Here is a 22,401-nt window from a genome sequence, read left to right as displayed (position 1 = left end):
TGGTGTGATTGTATGTGTTTGTGTGTGTGTGTGTGTGTGTGTGTGTGTGTGTGTGTGTGTGTGTGTGTGATTGTAAGCGCTCAAGTACATATGTGGGGATAGTAAAGTATGGTTATGTTTTTGCTGCTTGGCGTGTGTGGATAGTAGATTTGCGTTTGGTTTTGTTGCTTAGCGTGTGTGGATAGTATATTTGGGTTATGTTTTTTGCTGCTTTACGTGTGTGGATAGTAGACTATGGTTATGTTTTTGCTGTCTCATTACGTTATTGTGGATAGTAGATAATATAAGATGACAAATGTAGGGGATGTTTTCCTTCACGTCCGCGCTTTTTATATAAGAACTTACAGCATTCGTCGGAATAAAGACAAGGAAGATGGTGGCTGCGACGGAGCTGTTAAATCATTTGATAGGCATCTATTATTGGATAGTGGATGTTACCTATGTCATGGAAAAGACAGAGAAAGAATGGAAGATAAAAGAGTGCCTGGACTATGTTGATAGTCTAAAGTAGCTAAAGAGATAGTAAAAGAAATGATGGAAGAGGAAGAAAAGAGATTGAGAGGATTGACTGACCCACCTTATGTCAGAATGGGAAGTTTGAAGGAAGCACTGGATCATGTCATCCAAGTCCGATGCTTCCTAGAAAATATATTGTACTGGACGGAGTGGAGGAATGTAAAATGGGGGATGGACAAGATGAAGAAAGTGGACGATCTTATGAGAAAAGTGATGGAGGAAGAAGTTATGAAGATCAAAGAGAAATGGAGTAAAGAAAGAAAGGATAAGGAAAACAAAAAGAAAAAGGAAGTGTTTGAGAGGTTCAATCAAAATTGGATAAAAGTCTAGGAAAAGTTCAGAGCATTGGGCCATCCAGACTGGATGCCAGAGAAGGAGAAGAAAGGAATGATGGAAAAAGTGAGAACTTGGTGGAAGAAGTGGAGGAAATAAAACAAGAAGAAGATGATGATGAAACCAAAGGCCCTTTTCAGGGCGACTCCAATGCCTCGAAAAGACATTACCTTTCATGCCTACATTTCTTTTTTTTAAATGTCTGTTGTCTATTATCTGTGTTCTATAAATCTCCCATGTTCCATAACACTATACAGACCCACCGTGTTAAATTTCCCATGTTAAATTTCCCATGAGGCTATACAGGCCCACAATCTATACCCCATGTTAAATTCCCCTTGAGGCTATACAGACCCATCCCACCATGTTAAATTCCCCTTGAGGCTATAATGCCTATCCAGTACTCCCCATGTTAAATTTCCCATTGAGGCTATACGGCATATACCCTATTTTAACATTAAAGTCCCCTTGAGGCTATATCGCCCCACTATACTACTAAGGACATACGTAAATAAGACTGACAATAAAGTCAGAAGTTTGCTTTAATAAAGTATTTTATTACTACAAAAATATGTAACAGGTAAAAAGACTAGATCATTCTACAGATTACGACTGCCCCTCACAGGAGAGGATATTCAAGAAACATTACAGTGTACTGCAGGAATTATCAAAAAAACACTTGCAGTATGGTTATCCTGTATTTACCAATTTGTAACGAGCGATATTTTAGAACGAGGAGTTTGTAATAAAGTCCACACACATTCTGATTAATGACGAATTTGTTTATTTATTTATTTGTTTTCAAATTAGCACCACCCGGGTGTCCAGACACCCCCAAAGTTCGATGGATTTCCTTTCTTGTCGTTAGGGGGATGCATGGCAGGGACAAGGTGTTTTCTGTACTCGTCAAGTATCCCCTGCATCTTCTTAACCAAAGCAGGCTGTTCTCGTGCTAAATTATTGTGCTCATAGGGGTCATCTGCAATGATTATGTACACAATAAAGCATTGCTACAATTCATCATTTCCCTAATAAAATGAGTTTTGAGAATACAGACAAATTCCGATATTGATCATCCAATTACAGTAGTCCTTTGAACATACGTCAGAGTGGATTTCGGTGACCTATATTAGTCTTATGTTTGTTACATGAATTAATTGAGTATGCTGTGAACAACCTATTGTAATGACCATTTATGATTTTAAAAACGCACGAACAACTTGTCAATGGCTGTTCAGTGTTATGGACGGGAAAAAGGATGCCATTTTGTTTCTGCTTATCTGTAATCCGAAGATCTCTAAATTTAGGGAATTACGTGAAAGGTTTTCTGGAACTGAACTCCATTAAGTGTATTTTGATGGTGTACCATAAGAGAAATACTTGGACTTCTTACAAGAGTGATGACGTACCATCAGAGAAAAGCTTGGACTTCTTACAAGTGTGGCAATATACCATCAGAGAAATGCTTGTACTTCTTACGAGAGTGATGATGTACCATCAGAGAAAAGCTTGGTCTTCTTACAAGCGTGATAATGTACCATCAGAGAAAAGCTTGGAATTCTTGCAAGAGTGATAATGTACCATCCGAGAAAGGCTTAGACTTCTTACTAGTGCGATTATGTACCATCAGAGAAAAACTTGAACTTCTTGCAAAAATAATAATGTACCTTGACAGAAAAGCCTGGACATCATACAAGAGTGGTGCGGTTGACACGATATTATAGTGATTTTATATTGCTATCTTTATTTTATATAGCTATTACAAAATGTTAACATCTTTACATTTTATCTTGCAGAAATACATGTTTATGTTTATATGGAACACTTGGAATTTTTGTTCTTGGAATTGTTGGAACTCTAGTTTTAATCAGCACTAAATAGCCAGTTTGCTACTGACATGAGGTGATGCACCATACATACATACATGCATGCACGCACGCGCGCGCACACACACACACACACACACACACACACACACACACACATACATACATACATACATACATACATACATATTAAACGTTATGCTTAATATAAACTTTTCACCACAGAAGACAGCAAAACGTAAGATAATTTATGTAGAGGTGATTCGGTTCTCTTGTCTCGAAGACCTAAGTTAGAGCTAAAAGTTAATGTTCATTAGACAGCCATCTCTCCACATGAAGGTAAACACTTGCTGTCGACTCATCCACATCAAGGCGTCATCATCCCTTACACATCAAAGTAAAGCACATGTTGCCATCTTGATATAATGCAAGTATTCTTGTGCATTTAAAAACAAACATAACAAATTGGCTATACTACCCACACGATTCTCGGCAAAGCTACCGGTTGGCTCCGTTGGGGCTGGGCAAAATAGATAAAGCTTATATCTTGGAGACAAAGGGTACGTCTCAAATAAAATGTTTCATGTACAAGAAAGAGAGAGAGAGAGAGTATCTTAAATATCTTAAAACGTTCGTTTAAATAATTTGTTGACCCCACTAACTTACCTTTTACGTTAAAAAGTTCTGCTCCAATATCTATCGATGAATTATCTTTCTCATAGGACCAAAGATAATCCGCATGTCTGTAATCAAATTTCTGGTCAGCTGTAAATTCATCAGGCTTGTACCAGCCGGGGTAAGGTCCAGGGTACCCTTGTATCAGTTTATAGTCTCCAACCCTATATAGAGATTTAGTTTTGTAAATTATTTTCTTTCAAAAAGCGTTCAGTTTTGGTTTTATTTCAATCATAACATAATTATTGTATGGCACATTCTAACATTACGTTCTCAAGCAACATTCGTGGAGTTATAACATTTGTTAATAGAATATCCAATGGTTCTATATTAGTAATGGACATTATGAAGCTGACGTTTAGTTCAATATGCAGAGCGCATCAGGCAGATATCATTGCAAACTATTATTGAGCTCTTTTGAATTTCAACTAATGAATATAAATTAAAGCCCCTCTGTATTATCTATTTGAGTGTGTGTATATATATATATATATGTGTGTGTGTGTGTGTGTGTGTGTGTGTGTGTGTGTGTGTGTGTGTACTCCGTCAACAGCGAGGAATGGGGCGTGGTGTGAACGTTTAGGCTTAAAAAGATAATAAAAATGCTAGTTGTTACTTATTATTGTAATCAGTGATATCTTTCTTGGATGTACCTATATATTATGTCTAAAATATTTTTGTATATCCCTTGATATCTGTGTTCTACATTCATTTTTGGTAAAACTGATAACTGATTTTAGATGTAAAATATGACAAAGTCGATCAAAATATTCATTCTCAGTATTACTCTTTATAAATTATTTTAGAAATTAGAGTATATCTAGAGACAATACTCAAATTTTATCTAAAACGTTATTGAAAAAGTCATGGTTGTGTCATGGTTGGATTTTAAATACAAAGCCCATCACAGGTCTCATTTTAGACGTCTTGTATCCTTTAACTTAGTCATCATGGGCGTTATGTTAGACGTCTTGTATCGTTTACCTTACGAATCATGGACATTATATTTTTGACGTCTTGTATCCTTTATCTTACTCATCATGAGCATTATGTTAGATCTTGTATCGTTTATCTTACCCATGATGGGCATTATATTCGACGTCTTGTATCGTTTACCTTACTCATCATGGACATTAAATTTAACGTCTTGTATCCTTTATCTTACTCATCATGAGCATTATGTTAGACGTGTTGTATCGTTTATCTTACCCATCATGGGCATTATATTAGACGTGTTGTATCCTTTATCTTACTCATCATGGGCATTATATTCGACGTCTTGTATCGTTTACCTTACTCATCATGGACATTATATTTAACGTCTTGTATCGTTTATCTTACTCAACATGGATATTATATTAGACGTGTTGTATCCTTTAACTGACTCATCGCTTGGCATTATGTTATATCTTGTATCCTTTAACTTACTCATCATGAGCATTATGTTAGATGTATTGTATCATTAACTTACTGATCATGGACATTATATTAAACGTGTTGTATCGTTTATCTTACTCATCATTGGCATTGTATTCGACGTCTTGTATCCTTTACCGTACTCATGATGGGCATTGTATTCGACGTATTGTATCCTGTACCTTACTCATGATGGGCATTGTATTCGATGTATTGTACCCTGTACCTTACTCATTATATGCGTTGTATTGTACGTCTTGTATCCTTTACCTTACTCATGGTGGGGATTGTATTCGACGTATTGTATCCTTTACCTTACTTATGATGGGCATTGTATTCGACGTATTGTATCCTGTACCTTACTCATCATGGGTATTGTATTCGACGTCTTCTATCGTTTACTATACTCATCATGGTTATTATGTAAGTTCACCTGATTGCTTCGTGTCCCTCATAAAGCGTCAATACTTCATCAATATGGTAGACAAACTCTGTCCTTTTTGATTCCGCTCCTGACCGTATCTCTTCCCATAAATTTATGCCGTCAATGCCATTGTCTACAAAAGAACACAGTGAATTTAAAAACTAAATATGCGTTCTTATTTAAATGTTTCCATATTATAACAGGGCTATCTCCTCTAGCAATTTGTAAAATAAGCGATCTTTCACTGTATCATTTATTTTTATGCTGCAGACCATCTTATCCCCACCATCACGTCTAAAACACCATCAAAATCAGGTTAGAAGGTATTTTATAGAGAACTAATGTAAGCTTTACGAATGGCTCTCTGCCCATTCTATTTCTATGCAAGACTGTTGTTAGTTTTTATAAATAAATAAATAAATAAATAAATACAATTTAACAGATATGCGACCTTGCGTTACTCGAACAAACATCCCGTAAGTTGTATGCCTTCTTTTGTATCATGAAAGCTATTTTGTACTCATCAACTTCGACATATACATCATTGCACCATGAACTGTATGTGTAATCATCTACTTCGTCATATACACTATTGCACCACGAATTGTATTTGTATTTATCTACTTTGTCATATATATTATTGCAAAGATTTTTATCAGTGAAAATTTCGGGGACCACCATTTGTCTTACCGGGTTGTCCACCCGCAGCTGCGACCAGTGTTGGATTCCAGTCAACAGCGTGGACCAATCTAAAAGTAAAATATAATACAATTGTGAAGTTTCTTGTATTGTTAAAATTCAAACCCTTTTATTAATCAAAGTACACTCTATTACCACGAATAAACCAATTCACGGACCGAAACTGTATCGAACTAAGTTGAAATTGCTGAAACAAAAACTTTGGGACTAAACTTATATAGAGTATAGAAATAATAAATCGTATTCTCAATTAGTACAGTAGTGAATTATATTGGAACTATGTAGACTAACCCCCATTTTTAGAAAAGAAAGTTTCGATTCCACTTGTATACAATCCAATAAAATAAAATAAAATTATAACTGCAAATATTGAGAAAGTATATGTTAATACTGGCAATAAAACGGGACAAGCTTTCTTTTATCCTAAATACAATTATTATGCTATCATATAAAATAAACATGCACAGTTATCCTTTCCTAGAAATGTATCTGGTTCACAGATGCCGCTGTTTATATGCTTCAGAATAATCGGTCTCTAGAACAGGCAGTAAGGGTCTGTCATGTATTTTTAGCACTGAGTAGCGATGTATTCGTTTTATATTGGTTGGAATATACAAATGTTTCATGGATTTTAGGACATCTTAATGTATGCCTGCCGAGTTTCTCTTGCAATCACATTCAATTCAGTTTTTAACATGTTAATCATTTGGTAGACATCAGTAATGGTTCATATTTTGTACCAAATAATTAAAGGATATATATTTCAAATAACGACCCCCATAAGAAAAGCGCTACAATTTTGCAACTGCAATTAAACTATAATAAGCAGTTTTGTACAGTTTATAATGAATAGTAAATGTATTTTCCTCCCATTTATATTGCCGTTTTGTATATGGACTATGTTCAAAGATCATTATTTATCTGTTCGTTTAAATCATAATAAAGAAATATTTTACAAAGATATATCATTATAGATTACATTAGAAGCCTATATGGTCTTTAATGATTTGTTTAGAAGACACAAATGGTGTTTTGACAGTGGAATTTAATAATTAATTTATATGGCTATTATACGGCTGAATAGAGGCACCAACCCACCCCACCCCAAAAAAAAAAAATATATGTCCAAACACACAAAAATATAGTCACTTGAAATTTGACCATCGTTTTATTCTTGCGTATGTTTATTTGCTATTATACATACTTTGAGTAAATATACAAAGAGACGTTTGCTTTGGGTGTCCTTTCAAGGAAATTCAGAGCCCTCTTGAAATTTTGGAAATTCCCACGACCCAATACTTGACCTGATCGGGTCCTGCTTGAAGGTGTTTTGAAGGTGGAATTTAATGATTTATTTAGAAGCCTATAAGGTGTTTTGACAGTGGAATTTAATGATTTATTTAGAAGCCTATAAGGTGTTTTGACAGTGGAATTTAATGATTTATTTAGAAGCCTATAAGGCATTTTGACAGTGGAGTTTAATGATTACTTTACAAGCTAACAATTGTTTTTACTGTGGAATTAAATGTTTTCTTTAGAAGTATATAAGGTGGCTTGACAATGAGTTTAATAGTTACTAAATACTATACATTGACCATCCATGTCCAATAATTACCCATCATATGTATATCCCGTTCTTTTCAAACCAGCTCCGTAAATGAATGCTGAAGCACGTGTTCCGCCTTCATACACTGTTGATTTTCCGCCACGTAGGGGATAGTTGTTCCCGTAGAATGTTGGCCAACCGCCATTCTTAAATATACATAAAACATGTGACGATTAACCATCTTAAACTCAGTAACGAATACATTCATACAACATTCAGAGCAGATTAAGCATAGCAAGAAAGTATATTTACGCGTCCAGAACAGTGACTGAAAAGTTCTTATTGAATTTAGAGGAATGAAACTAACAAATTCAGCTCTTTCCACGTCACTAAGTATGTTAACTTGTGTACCTAAGATCAAAAACATTTTAATGCCTTTCGTAGCATGAATATAAATTTTGCTTTGACGCGTATTGCTCTCACGATTTTAATAAGCTGACGTTTGTGAAATTCTATTGACGCTTCCTAAATTGATAATAAGTTTCCTGTCATGTCGGAAAGTTTTGCATCATTTGAAAAATATCCATCCATCGATAATATAATGTATTCCACATGCAGGAAAAATACGATAAAAGTTTTTTTAAAAAGTTAAACATCCCACACATTTATCACATTTATGTCATTCATTTTATAACTTCATCTTGTTTGCAGAAAAAAAAACAATAATTCGTACAATTAATAAGCTTAAAAGAAAGGAATACATAGAAACATGTACACACACAGTGTGTGCATTGAAACAATTCAAAGTAAAGTTAATTATTTCTTACATCTGCAGTGAAGATGATGAGAGTGTTATTAAACATTCCGTTACGTTTCAAACTGTCCGTGATATTCCCGATTGCTTCGTCCATCGCAGTAACCATTCCTGGATAAGTTTTTAAAAAAAGTCGGTTTTACGTGACGTCAATTACACCAAAGCCCCAAAGATATCAAACCACCTGTTCGTATTTTCTTATACCATCTTTTTACAATTCTTTTTCCCCAGTCGATGATCTTTTCTAAACGTTATGCTTTCAAGACAACTCAAACAATTTACATTCACACAGTCAATAAACAATATACGTATCATTGCATTTTCTGGAAATGGATGTATTTAAATGAAATTACCATACTTTTAAAATAAAGGAATTACCACACTTTTAATGAAATTACTAAAGATTTTAATGTAATTACCACACTTTCAATGAATTTACCATACTTTAAACTAAAGAAAGTACCCTACTTTGAATTAAATTTCCATACTTTTAAATAAAATGAATACACTTTTAACATAAAGAACTTACCATACAGTTAATGAAAATACCATACTTTTGACCAAATTACCATACTTTTAATGAAATTACCACACTTTTAATGAAATTACAATACTTTTAACAATGGATCAAGAATCCCATAACAAACAATATGAAAACTGAATTTTCTTATCATTTGCATAAGTCAACATGTCGCGCTCATTGTATTTTGTTTTCCATTCTAAGTTCTGATGCTGTTTTTAGCTAAAAAAGCATAGAAAGGAACATCTGGAACAGACGAACAGGTCTGAAGGGAAGAGAATTAACGGCCGTACCGAGAATAGTGATATAAATCATGCATAGCATGCAAAGGCCTTGATTTAAACAACTAATGTATAGCATGTACGAGGCCTTGATTTCAACAGCTAATGTATAGCATGTACGAGGCCTTGATTTCAACAACTAATGTATAGCACGTACAAGGCCTTGATTTCAACAACTAATGTGTAGCATGCATGAGGCCTTGATTTCAACAACTAATGTATAGCACGTACAAGGCCTTGATTTCAACAACTAATGTATAGCATGCGTGAGGCCTTGATTTAAACAACTAATGTTTAGTATGTACAAGGCCTTCATTTCAACATCAGAATACTAAAGGTCTTGAGCAACGCAATACATCACGACAGAAAAGACTGGATCTATTGCAGGATTCGAAAGGTCTGGACCTAAACAATACACCAAGACAGAAAAACTGGATCGATTTCAGGATTCGAAAAGACTGGACCTAAACAATACACCACGACAGCCGACCTAGGTTAATCGGATGGAAGGATTCGAAAACGTCTTCACGTGAGAACTGAGACATTTCACTGGAAACGGAGTCTGAGCAGACCACCCTTTGATATCGTCAATAGTAAAGAGGTATGAAACATGACCACATTTTTGTCTGACATTACGCCTTCAAATGAACAGGGCGATATTTTTGTCGGACCTTACGCCTTCAAATTAACAGGGCGATATTTTTGTCGGACCTTACGCCTTCAAATGAACAGGGCGATATTTTTGTCTGACCATATGCCTTCAAATATAAATTGTGTAATCACCTGAATACTTGCGTCTTCCTTCCGTTTTGATGTTTGGATACAAATCTTCGTATTTCTCCGGAACCTTGAGCATAGTTACGAAACAAAGAATATATATATATATATATATATATAATTTTAAACACAAATTCAAAACGAAGTAATATGTACATATTTACAAAGCCTTCATTAATGCAAATGTTTGTTGGTTTGTTTGGGGGGCAATTTATGGAAAACCCAGAACTCGCTTTATGTTTTTGTTTAGACTTTATGACAGAAGTAAATAATTTATGTTCCAAATTACATACTTATTATATACCAATAATTTTTTTTTCTTTTCATGTTGTTAAAAAAATCTGTTAAGAAGAGTCAAATAAGCAGGTATTTCAGCTTCATCTGACAGTTTTTCTGATTTGATTTGTGCAATTTGTGTGCTCAAAACATTGAAACTGCACGCGTTGCTTAAGTACAGTTGTTTTTCAAGCTAAAATTTCAGGTATTATGCACTTCGTAATCGATCATGTATCAATAACGATCTTACGATCTTGCATCGAATTCAGCGTGCAAACCTTTCCCTGAACATATAAGAAATTCTTTGAACCCACTGGATCAAACATTTCTCTTGTTCTCATCAAACGGTTTGCACACTGCACACTGTCAATGATCCCCATATTTCATAATATACGCAATTAAACGTGGTGTCACAAAGCTTGGCTCGTTCTCTCTCGTCGCCGCAATTATTTACAACGCCAAAGATCTACCAAAGTGAACAACGAACCCACCTGTATTGGCTCGTGAACAGACTGAAATGGTAAGTACAGGAACATCGGTTGGCTTTTGTTGTGCTTGGATATAAGAAGATCGGCTCTTGTGGCATAGGTAATCTGAAATAATTTAGATGCAGTGGGGATGACAAATAAAGATAAATTATCTCTCTTCTCATCAGTATGAAGAGATAATAGTTTGAACCATCTGAGCGCATTATGGGAAAATCAAAACTTCAACACAGCATTATTTAGGTTGCTCATCAGGAAAAGAACATTTCTGTTATAGAACAAATTCCTACAGGGACTAATGATGTTAAAATAATCAATGTAGTTTGTTACAATACATGTACGCGTTTTCTTATTCACAAAAAAATCAATATTTTAATGATGAAAACTCGTTCAATACACTGAGACAGGGAAAACAGTATGTATATGTACAAAGTGTATTCTTTGTTACCGGAGAATATGTCATGTCTCCCTTGACAACCTCTTTACCATCCCGAAAATCAAGACCACCCACTGAAAAGGAAAGAATAATGATCGTATTGCTAAATAACACAAACTGTATTATATATGATATAAGAGGTTACATAGAAAGTTTTCCAACTAGTGTATATGACTAAATCATTTATGAAAAGCTTTCATATATAGTTCCCTCCAGAATAAGAAAATTATGCTCAGATCCTAATAATCGTCACTCATATATAATACAATGTGATTTCATTTAAAGCAGTAATAAAAAGTTGATTGCAGAAAAAATAAATAACAATTTTTTCCATACCTTGAGAATATCTAATTACCTTCCTCTACCCCAAATCGTAGAAAGTGTCGCGGACATTTCGGGAAGACTTTACTAGCAAATATAGTGCGTCACTATGATACTATCTGGGGCCTTCGCGAATTGCAATATTCTGTATTCTGACTGACTGTTATATATATATATATATATATATATATATATATATATATATATATATATATATATATATATATATATATATATATATATATATATATATATATATATATATTGTGTATTTTTCCATGATTGTAAATTGTAAATAATACATTGCATAGGTAACTTTTATTAATGAGTGTAATACGAAACTTCGAGATAGTACCTGTAAACATCTTTACTTGGGATTGAATTCAGGACATTGTTTTTCCCTTACAACTTCTCTTGTTAACCTGAATTTTGAGAGGCCGACAGCTAAACTTTAAGAAAACATAGCTGACTATGTTTACGAATTTAATGGAAATTTCCATTAAGAGAGTATTTTGAGAAAATGGGTAGTCGACATAGGCCAAGTGGAAGATATAAAAGGTTGCTTACATCAGAATTAGACATTCCAATTTTTAACACTTCTGTAGTGGAAAGCGTCTTGTAGTTGTGTTCAGTTATTACTTGAGAGCTCTTTAAGTTATTCACTGGAATTACAAAGTGCTCATTGACTTTATGACTCAGTCACTATTTTGGAATTATTGTGAATTTATTCAAGGACATTCTGGATTATATCATTTCCATACATGAAGACTGCTGGCAACTTATCACCCTGAAGGCTACTGGCACATCAGCGTAAAACTTCAAGATACATCTGGCCGTATTTAAGACGACAATTTGCTTTAGACACGTCTGTGCACTGTTACAAATGCGTTTATACAATAAGGTCTAGCTGTGGAAAGGTAAGATACATACGTATAGTTTTATTGTAGTAATCCTCCTGAGCCTGGTAATATCCGAGGAAGGTGTCAAAACCGCGGTAGGTTGGAGTACACTCCCATTTGCACATCCCAAGGTGCCACCTAAATAGGAAAACAATAATTTTGTATAGATGGTTTGACGCTGCTGGCACACTAAAAGGATTTTCTTATTCTTTCGAAATGGTTGCTATCTGTGTACTATGGTTCGGCTTTTGTCTGTCAGTGTATTGTATTATTGATTTACACTATTAGGGTATAGAACTTGAAAGAAATTCCCACTCGTCCCTATCCCCACCCCTATTTATTTGGAAAATAGACTTCAAACTAAGTTAAAAACGTAACGGGATGAAGAACCTTGTCGAATAAAAAGTTAAGAACTGAATGGAATGACGAGCTTTGTGAAATAAAAACATATTTCAATGACCATAAATGATGTTTGATGTTAGTTCTATCTCATATTTTGTATTACACAGAGAAATAGCCCATATAAAATACTCATCATTATAACTCTCCACGTATCACGTGCAAGTTTAAATCCAGTCGAAGCACGTGTCCTTCTAGACATCCATGTACAAGTTTAATTTCAAATGTCACTTTTCCAGTGTGCGTAGGATTTCGTTTTAAGTTGGTCCTATGTTTCTGTAGTAATACACATACTAAGTAAAACAACGACGTGGACATAGAACAGAGAGAAACAATTCTTTATAGTTTCCGTCGAGAGGCCTCTAACCACCTGCCGAGGTTACAGATAATAAAACTAAAAGAATAAAATGGTTCTTAATCTAACGTAATTTCATAGTCAACTGTTTATGCGTAACGCTCTTGCTGACTACCTACTTTCCGATTATATGGGTGTCATATCGTAGTTGCTTTAGCTTACGTGGTAGGAATGTTAAATTTAGCGGTGAACAATATGGCTGTTTGACAACGAAATGATGAAATAACGTGCAAAGGGTTACGTACATTATAGTGAAGAGGCCGATGGATGTTACCAAGTTGTGAGAACTTGTCGCCCTATCTCATGTGCTGTAAATATTGCAAATCATAAGTTTAAACCGATGAACAATGAGATTAACTGTGGTGTGACTCCTACATCCCATAAAATTGTACCTTCCAATTATATCACTATACAATAACTTGATTCCCTGACTACTTACTTTCCAATCATATGGGTGGCATACCCTAATTTTTTCAGCTTCTGTGGAAGGAATGTTAGGTCGAGTGGCGAGCAATATGGCTGCTCTGGAAGGATGACCAAGTGCTACAACAACATGGAACAATGATTGCTTTTTAAATACGGCAGAGATACAAAGAAAGAAGAGAAATATCTATTTTTTAAAATACTCAAATTGTTTAGGATGTAGATATAGATAACGTTATTTACAGCCAATTAGCAATGTACAATATATTCTATATATTACCGACAAAGAGTAACAAATTATGATTAACTTCAATAATTTACTTGACTACAATAATAAAACGTATATTCTATTTATAATTATCTCATATATATTAATAAAAGAAACTAAACTGTAATCTAAAATAACACGCAGAAAATTTAAGCAATCGAGCAATAATGACCTGAATATATCGTAAATGATTACATGTATAAAATTTACGTGAGTCAGCATTTAAAAGTTACATTAAAAGTAGAGTTTTCCTCATAAAGTTCGTATGTAAAACGTTGAAGCCTTTAACATTTTAATTTTAGTTATACAGTTTTTACATATCTATGGGTTAAAAAATTCTCAAAGCACTCAATTATCCACTAAGTGGTGAATATGATCTTGTATTACTAACGGATAAAACACTGTCTTGTATTACTAACGGATAAAATATTGTCTTGTATTACTAACGGATAAATGTCTATCAACAAGTCACTAAGGTCATTATGCAGAAGAAAATGGAACCCTGTCGCTAAGTGTCAGTACCCTGTCGTTAATTGTCAGTACCCTGTTGAATGAGTATAGAAAAGTTTATCCGTTTTGTACAAAAATGAAGATCGTAGATCCCTCTTATAAAACTTACAAAGAAAAGAATAAGTTGGTTGTTTATATCCATTAGTGCAAACATTATCGAGATCGCATCAGTTTTCCACAATATAAATCTTGCTCAGCTGATTTACGGCAGGGAGTAATTGCTAAAAAAAAAAAGTCTCCGATGGTTTCATCTACCTTTCCTTGACTTTGTTGTTTTCTTTGCGCTTATTAAAAGTGAACAAAAATGTGTTGTTTTTTTTCTCCAGTTTTTATTGCAGGCAAAGGTCGCTGCCATATTATTTTAAGTCCAATCGTTCCATGAGTTCATAACAGTGAGAAAAAATACTTACGTCATATCGCAAAGATCACAATAGAGTGATTACGTTGTTTGGATATGCCTACCAGGGGTTGGTTTAAAAGGCAGTCCTCTTTTGTGTAACCAACACTTACTGCCCAACTCGAAATGACTCATTGTTTACATTATGAACTAATCGATATTACATCACTTGTTTCCTAGATATATAGTAGAACATATTACATAGTCGATGCAATTTATATATAGCGTGTGCAGTTTAATTTATGTGATATGACATGATGTTTTTGTGATTGTAGTTGGTCCAAAAAAGCCGAAGAAATTCTTGCTCATTATTCTGTTTACTGTTTGGCAGCGTCCGTATGAATTTTCCTTACCCCGCATTCTGGAACTTCTTTTTTACTATTACCATCAACATTTTGGAGGCCATTTTTCGAACTGATTGGGAAAAAGAGAGTGCGCTGGGGTGGGCCTATTACAAGTACCCCACCCTTTGATAAACGTGGTTTAAATGTTGACTTACAGGAATAAATGAACTCGCCTCTGTTTATAAAGGAATATGTACCTTTTGCCTGTCTCCCAGTTAACAATGTTATCAAAGCAACACATTTTTACGAGGCAAAATAGCTTCATTAAGCTAGTGTTTCTTATGTCTCTATATCTATTTTTGTTCCAAATCAAATAATGCAAGTATCCGGTCACAAATACATTAGAGTACATCTAGAATTTCTGCATCCAATGATCATCCCTCACATAAATATCCATCAACTTTAACGCTTAATGGAAATATTCTCATCCAAACGGATGTATATGGCTTGACTAACCTATTACCTTTCTGTCCGATGATGTTATATGTGTCAAATGTTCTATTGCTTTAGAAGAACGGTTGCTCTTTGAGTTATAATTTGCAGATAACATCTACTTTTAAATGTTACTGGTTATAGAACTGCCACTTATTAATTCAACTAGCGTCTGAGACTATCACCCGAGCCAGAATAAAATAAATTATTTGTTCTTCTTTCTGTCGAAACTATAAAACTACTTCCATTAAATTAAAAATAGTGTTATAAACAGAATCTCAAATGGGTAATGATTTAATATTGAATTCATGAAACTCGTCGAATAATTTATCATTCTGCAGAAAGGATGCGACTCTGTTTCTTAATGATATGCATTACATTCTTCACTTTCTCCTTCACTGAGTCAGTAATATATTTGTCGATGGAGAAAGAAACATTTCTCCATAATTTCAAAGGAAACAATAATGCAACCAGATGTAATATCTATTTTTTTATGAGCGTGCTTTGACGGGTTGCAAATCGTCAGTGGGATTTTATGTTAATTTTCTTTATAATTATTTTAATTTTATTTGGGAATGATCACTAAACAATATTTGATCAATTTTTAAAAGATTGAGACTTACCTGCATCCCGGACTTGTATGGATAAACGCCTGTCATAAAGGCGTGCCTGGACCTGAATAAAATATATTTTGGTAAGTTGCACTTTGACGCACATTCTCTATCTTATTACTGGCGGCGTAGCAAGAAAACCGTAAATTCTCAGTGCATTTTATATTACTTTATTGGCCGTGACTATTGTAACTCTGTATGACTTATGTAGGTCTATTTAAAGATAATTTTCTTTAAGGGCCGTGCTTATTTTAACTCTGTATCACTATTACATAGGTCTATTTATAGATAATTTCCTGAAGGATGAAAATCTTGGAGGAGTCAAAATATCTAACACACAGGCATAACAATTGTTACAATAGCAAATAAGATAAGCTATTAGGATGCATGTTTAAATCCAGGACATTGCGGTACAAGAAGGTTTCAACTTCATCTGCAGTGAATAGTCAAATGGCTGCCAAAATAATGTAACCTCTTAGTAAATTGGTACGTGAGAGTCATTCCACACCTACCCCAACCCACCCCACAACGTCATGTTGTACTATACGAATTAATAGCAGATATTGTTTCATGAAATTACGACAGACCGCCGTTGATATGGCACCTAGTCAACGATTTTCGAGACGATGCATGTTACATGAATGTTATCAATTTGTCGTTACCTCTCATCCCATAAATGCAATATTAACATGTATGATGTTATATTGTGAAAGAAATTGACATATGTATTTTACACAATACTAACGTTAATTTTATTCTATAGATAACTTTGATTTTCTTAATATTTGTTGTCTCCATGGTGACTTGTCCATATTGCCCTGGATATACCTTAGCTCCCATTTCCTAAGAACATTGTATAACCTTCGTACAAACTGGTGTGGATGCTCTAATTACAATATATCTATAGAAACACAAACTCTGATTACAATATATATATATATATATATATATATATAGAAATACAAACTCTGATTACAATCTATCCACAGAAACACAAACTCTGATTACAATATAGCTATAGAAACTCAAACTCTGATTACAATCTATCCACAGAAACACAAACTCTGATTACAATCTATCCACAGAAACACAATCTATGATTACAATATATCTATAGAAATACAAACTCTGATTACAATCTATCCACAGAAACACGAACTTTGATTACAATATATCTATAGAAATACAAACTCTGATTACAATCTATCCACAGAAACACAAACTCTGATTACAATATATCCACAGAAACACAACCTCTGATTAAAATATATCAATAGAAACACAAACTCTGAATACATTCTATCCATAGAAACACAAACACTGATTACAATATACCTATATAAACACAAACTCTGATTACAATCTATCCACAGAAACAAACAATCTGGTTACAATCTATCCACAGAAACACAAACACTGATTTTAATCTATCCATAGAAACACAAACTCTGATTGCAATCTATCCACATAAACACAAACTCTGATTACAATATATCCATAGAAACACAAACTCTGATTGCAATATATCCACATAAATACAAGCTCTGATTACAATATATCCATATAAACACAAACTTCGATTACAATCTATCCACAGAAACACAAACACTGATTATTTTCTATCCATAGAAATACAAACTCTGATTGCAATCTATCCACAGAAACACAAACTCTGACTACAATATATCCACAGAAACACAACCTCTGATTACAATATATCCATATAAACACAAACTCTGATTACAATATATCCACAGAAACACACGCTCTGATTACAATATATCAATAGAAACACAAACTCTGATTACAATCTATCTTTAGAAACACAAAATCGGTTTACAATATATCCATAGAAACACAAATTCTGATTGGAATCTATCCATAGAAACACAAACTCTGATTAAAATCTATACACAGAAACACAAACTCTGATTACAATCTATCCATAAATAAACTAATTCTGATTGCTATCTTTCCACAGCAACACAAATACTGATAACAATCTATCCATAGAAGAACAAACTCTGTTCAACGAAACACGAATTATGATTACAATCTATCCATAGAAACATAAACTCTGTTTGGAATATATCCATAGAAACACAAACTCTGGTTAACAACTATCTATAGAAACTCGAAACACAAGCTCTGTTTACAATCTATTCATAAAAACAAAAACTCTGAATACAATGTATCCATATAAAAACAACAATACAAACTCTGAATACAGTATATCCATAGAAACAGAAGCTTCGATTACAATGTATCCATAGAAACACAAACTCTGAAAAAAATGTATCCATAGAAACACAAATTCTGATTACAATGTATCCATAGAAACACAATATATTCAGAATGTATCTTAGAAACAATAAACTCTGAATAATTTCTATCCATAGAAGCAGAAACTCTTATTACAATCTATATATAGAAACAACAAACTCTGAATACAATCGATCCATAGAAGTACAAACTCTGAATACGATTTATCCATAGATACACATCATTTGTTTAAACACGTTCAGATTATTAAACACCTGATGCTGATTATTAACTCAGCATTTCCTTCGTATCTCGACTTATCTTCAAAATCTGTTTAAAGAACGTCAAAGAAACACTAAATAAGCTGAATTCGAAAACGGAAATGATTTTGGCATTTATACTACTTTGAAATAACCCGAGTTGTTCGATATCTTTCAAGATACTAGAGTGCATGGCCTGATGACATTTTATCCATTGTTCCATGTCCGTTGACGTACAACAATGCAAAACCTGTCCGTATCATTTAAGATACAAGAATGCAAGGCCTGGTGACATTTTACCCATATTTTTATGTCCTTTAAGATACAAGAATGTAATACCGGATCAGATGTCACCCATTGTTCCATGTCCTTTAAGATACAACAATACAAGGCCTGTTGACATTTTACCCATTGTTCCATGTCCTTTACGATACAACAATACAAGGCCTGATGACATTTTCCCCATTGTTCAATGTCCTTTAAGATACAACAATACAAGGCCTGATGACATTGTACCGATTGTCCATGTCCACTGAGGTGCAACAGCAGAAGGCCTGTTGACATTTTATCCATTACTACATGTCCTTTAAAATACTAGAATGGGGGGGGGGCCGAGTGGCCGAGTGGTCTAAACCGCTCACCGTTCCGGATCACTGCCATCTAACCTCTGTCTGCGTGGGTTCGAGTCCAAGGCTCGGCTAGCGTGGGTATGTGGGAAAGCCTGCCAGTAGCTTCTCGTGGGTCGGTGGTTCTTCCCTGGGTTTTCCAGGGTTCTTCATCCACCAGTTAAACTGGCCGCCATGTATAGCCTATCTTGTGCTGAAAAATGGCGTTAAACCCTAGAATAACAACAACAACAACAAAATACTAGATTGCAAGGCCTGAAGACATTTTACCCATTGTTTCATGGCCCTTAAGACACAACAATGCAAGGCATGATGACATTTAACCAATTAATATAAGACATAAAAATCCATTAAAGAAACGACAGTTAAAGCTTGATAAACTGGGAAAAGAACAGACTAAGGACGGATGGTCATTAACCAACCCCCCCAACCCCCACACACGCACAAAGAAGCGAATAGTCATATAACAATTTATACGCGGAAAAGAAGATAACCCCACTTTATAAAACTATCCCATGTAAAGACGAAGAACAATTGATTTTTGCATTTTTGTTTCATTTTTTACCTCCTGTTTAAAAATATACTTAAATGTTTCTTTGTTTCTGTGTTCCATCCATCCCTTCTTTCTTCAGTGCTGATAATACTTACGGGGTACAGAGGGGCTCAACATATGAGTGATTGAGGATTACCCCTTCATTAGCCAGCTTGTCGATGTTGGGAGTGAGCATACCAGGATTATGGAAGCCCACATCATTCCAACCTGAAAATCAATTTTGTTTTTTTAAACACATTAATGCATTAACAATTATAGACGCTTTGGCCATCATTTCACACTCTCTCGCTTTTTCATCTGAAGGAAATGGTAAGATACTTCATTCAGACTCCTTGCTGCATTCAGACTCCTTGGTTATTATGTTGTAGAAATCGCCTGTAATATGTGTGAGGTTGGGGCTTAATTTCATGATGTGGGAGAGGAAACCACTTATTCCACATTTGGGACGAATAGCTAAAGTTTTAAAGATGAAATCCAAGTAGAGGCAACCATGTGGGTGGGTTCGTCAGTGGCAACCTCGACTAATGTCGAATCAGCGTCTGTAACAATTTTATAAGTGACCCTAGGTGAATAGACGTACTGATTATATGAAGGATAGAGATTGCTAAGATAAACAGAATCTTGAAATTACGTTTTTTTACAGTCTCGTGGGGTGCTACGTCACACGTCGGTGTCTGGTTACCTGTCAGTAGGGCGTATTAGTTAATTTTAGACTTGTGGATTTGCCTGTTTGGCGGAACTGCAGCTGGATTTGGAATTTATTATATTAATTAATTCATTGGTGTAGCCAAATTATTTTATTCATTGTAAGGTAGAAGGAAATTTTATGCTTCATTTATGTAATTAAGTGTAAATATTAAATTCAGCCATATAATGCGTGACACATATTTGTTATTTTTAATTCTTTCCGTAGTTGTCTTTGTCTGTATCACTTATTCCGGTCGTTACAATTCCAACTTTACATATATTATCTTATATTTTAAGTTTGGAACTAATAATAATTGACAAGTTTTGCTATTCAGAACAGCTAATTTAAACGAGGACTACTTTACTGCGGCATGTAAACACACACACACACACACACACACACATATATATATATATATATATATATATATATATATATATATATATATATATATATATATATCCAGCTATCTGTATTTGTTGCAACGTTCGATAATCCTCGAATGAAGAAACGGTATCTATAAAATGATCTTTTTAAAGAAAAATATTCAGTTATTAAAACGAGGCAATCTGTATGGCCGATTAAATTGTGTCAGAGTGATCATTTTGGTGCATTTAATCAGATTAAATGAAATATTAATTGTTGTTCTAAAATTTATACCAGTGTGCTTTAACGAAAGTATATATTAAATCCAGATTATTGGATTCTTTTCACGCTAGATGTCATTAAAAAATTGTCGATCGCTTTTGACTTTTACAATGGTAGCCAGGTATTAAACTGGGTCAAGAAAAGAGGACGTCGGGTCTATTAATATAAATAAAAACTTCCTACTAATGTTTCAAGAAGTATATCTTTTATTATGACGTCACAACGCGCGACATTCAAGCAAGCTTGTACTGGATCCAGCCTTTGGGTTGACCTATTCCGAAAATGTCCACGTACTTTAATATTGCTTTTGCGGTATGTGATGTGCCAAGGAATAATGGTACACGAGGATCGAAATAATGTGAAGAATCGTCATTTATATACATGTACAATCAACAAAGAAAACTTTCACCCATTACAGAGAGAGTCGGTACTAAACGCCTAAATGACCTCTAACTTGTACTTTAGTTTTATAATTCTTTCGTGTTTTTTTTTTACCCTTAATAGGGTTTCTGCGGGATTTGTAAAACTATACTATTCTGTGCAAATTTTGTAAAATGCGCTTTTGAAAGTAACATAAAACATGTCCAGAACAGAGAGAGACAGAGAGAGAGAGAGAGAGGAAGAGGTAACGAGAGAAGAGAAATACAGCGAGACATATAGACATATCAACAGGTAAATGACTAACCGAAATCATCTGCAATAATGAACAGAATGTTTGGTTGGGCCCCATTCACCGCATGAAAGTTGCAACAGCACAGACAAATCCAAAGACAGCTTAAGACCCGAGTCATCTCCATATTGCTGTTCTCAATGCACTAACACACTTTGAACCCTTATATGCCTTGAGCGTGCCAGCTAAGTTTCCAAAGATCAGGTGTTATATGTGTATCATTAACTGTTTGCGGTCAATATTTGGGACGGGGACATAATCTTAATATAGGTTCAGTAAACTGTGTCCCAGTCAATAGCTGGCACGTGTACATTATCTTCTTTCGAGGATCGGAAACTAGTATCAGATGCACCCTGCTTCATCCTGCTCACTATAACAGACTTATCAGGTTAATATGTCATTCCATTTATTCGTTTTACCGTTCTTTGTCTTATACATTGGTGACACCGTTGACCCGTATTTCAGTGATTTCTCTTCTGATCCAAATCGGGGACACGCACATTGTTAGTCATTGTGAATTAAGTTGTATGGAATAAATGTACATAAACTTGTCACTGCTCAACATAGAGTTGCTAAGAAAGCTGATCTCAGTTTCGTCCGTCTGTTCGTCAGATCCTTACTTTATCCTGCAAATCATATAATGTACCTTGTTTATTCATTGTTTCCCAGTCACAATCTTTAACAGGCATGGAAAGAAAAGCAAATGATCTT

The 22,401-nt window shown here is 34.5% G+C and overlaps 1 protein-coding gene across 1 annotated transcript; it reads right to left on the bottom strand.

Annotated features, from left to right (window-relative positions):
- Positions 1–1,537: 1,537 nt before the first annotated feature.
- Positions 1,538–21,916, bottom strand: LOC149776484 (arylsulfatase J-like). Its single transcript, XM_089942410.1, has 14 exons — positions 21,706–21,916; positions 19,780–19,891; positions 15,996–16,047; positions 13,438–13,541; positions 12,276–12,382; positions 11,037–11,098; positions 10,595–10,696; positions 9,834–9,897; positions 8,263–8,360; positions 7,505–7,641; positions 5,881–5,939; positions 5,200–5,323; positions 3,342–3,514; positions 1,538–1,828 (listed from the first exon to the last, which is right to left on the bottom strand). The coding sequence occupies exons 1-14, from the start codon at positions 21,815–21,817 to the stop codon at positions 1,656–1,658; spliced, it is 1,479 nt and encodes a 492-aa protein (XP_089798536.1). The 5' UTR covers positions 21,818–21,916; the 3' UTR covers positions 1,538–1,655.
- Positions 21,917–22,401: the final 485 nt, after the last annotated feature.

This window comes from Sinohyriopsis cumingii, chromosome 18 (assembly GCF_028554795.1).
Source record: "Sinohyriopsis cumingii isolate HCF-2022 chromosome 18, ASM2855479v2, whole genome shotgun sequence".
Classification (NCBI taxonomy): Eukaryota; Metazoa; Mollusca; class Bivalvia; order Unionida; family Unionidae; genus Sinohyriopsis; species Sinohyriopsis cumingii.
The sequence above is the reverse complement of the archived record's forward strand: the minus strand, read 5'-3'. Positions and strand labels throughout refer to the sequence as shown.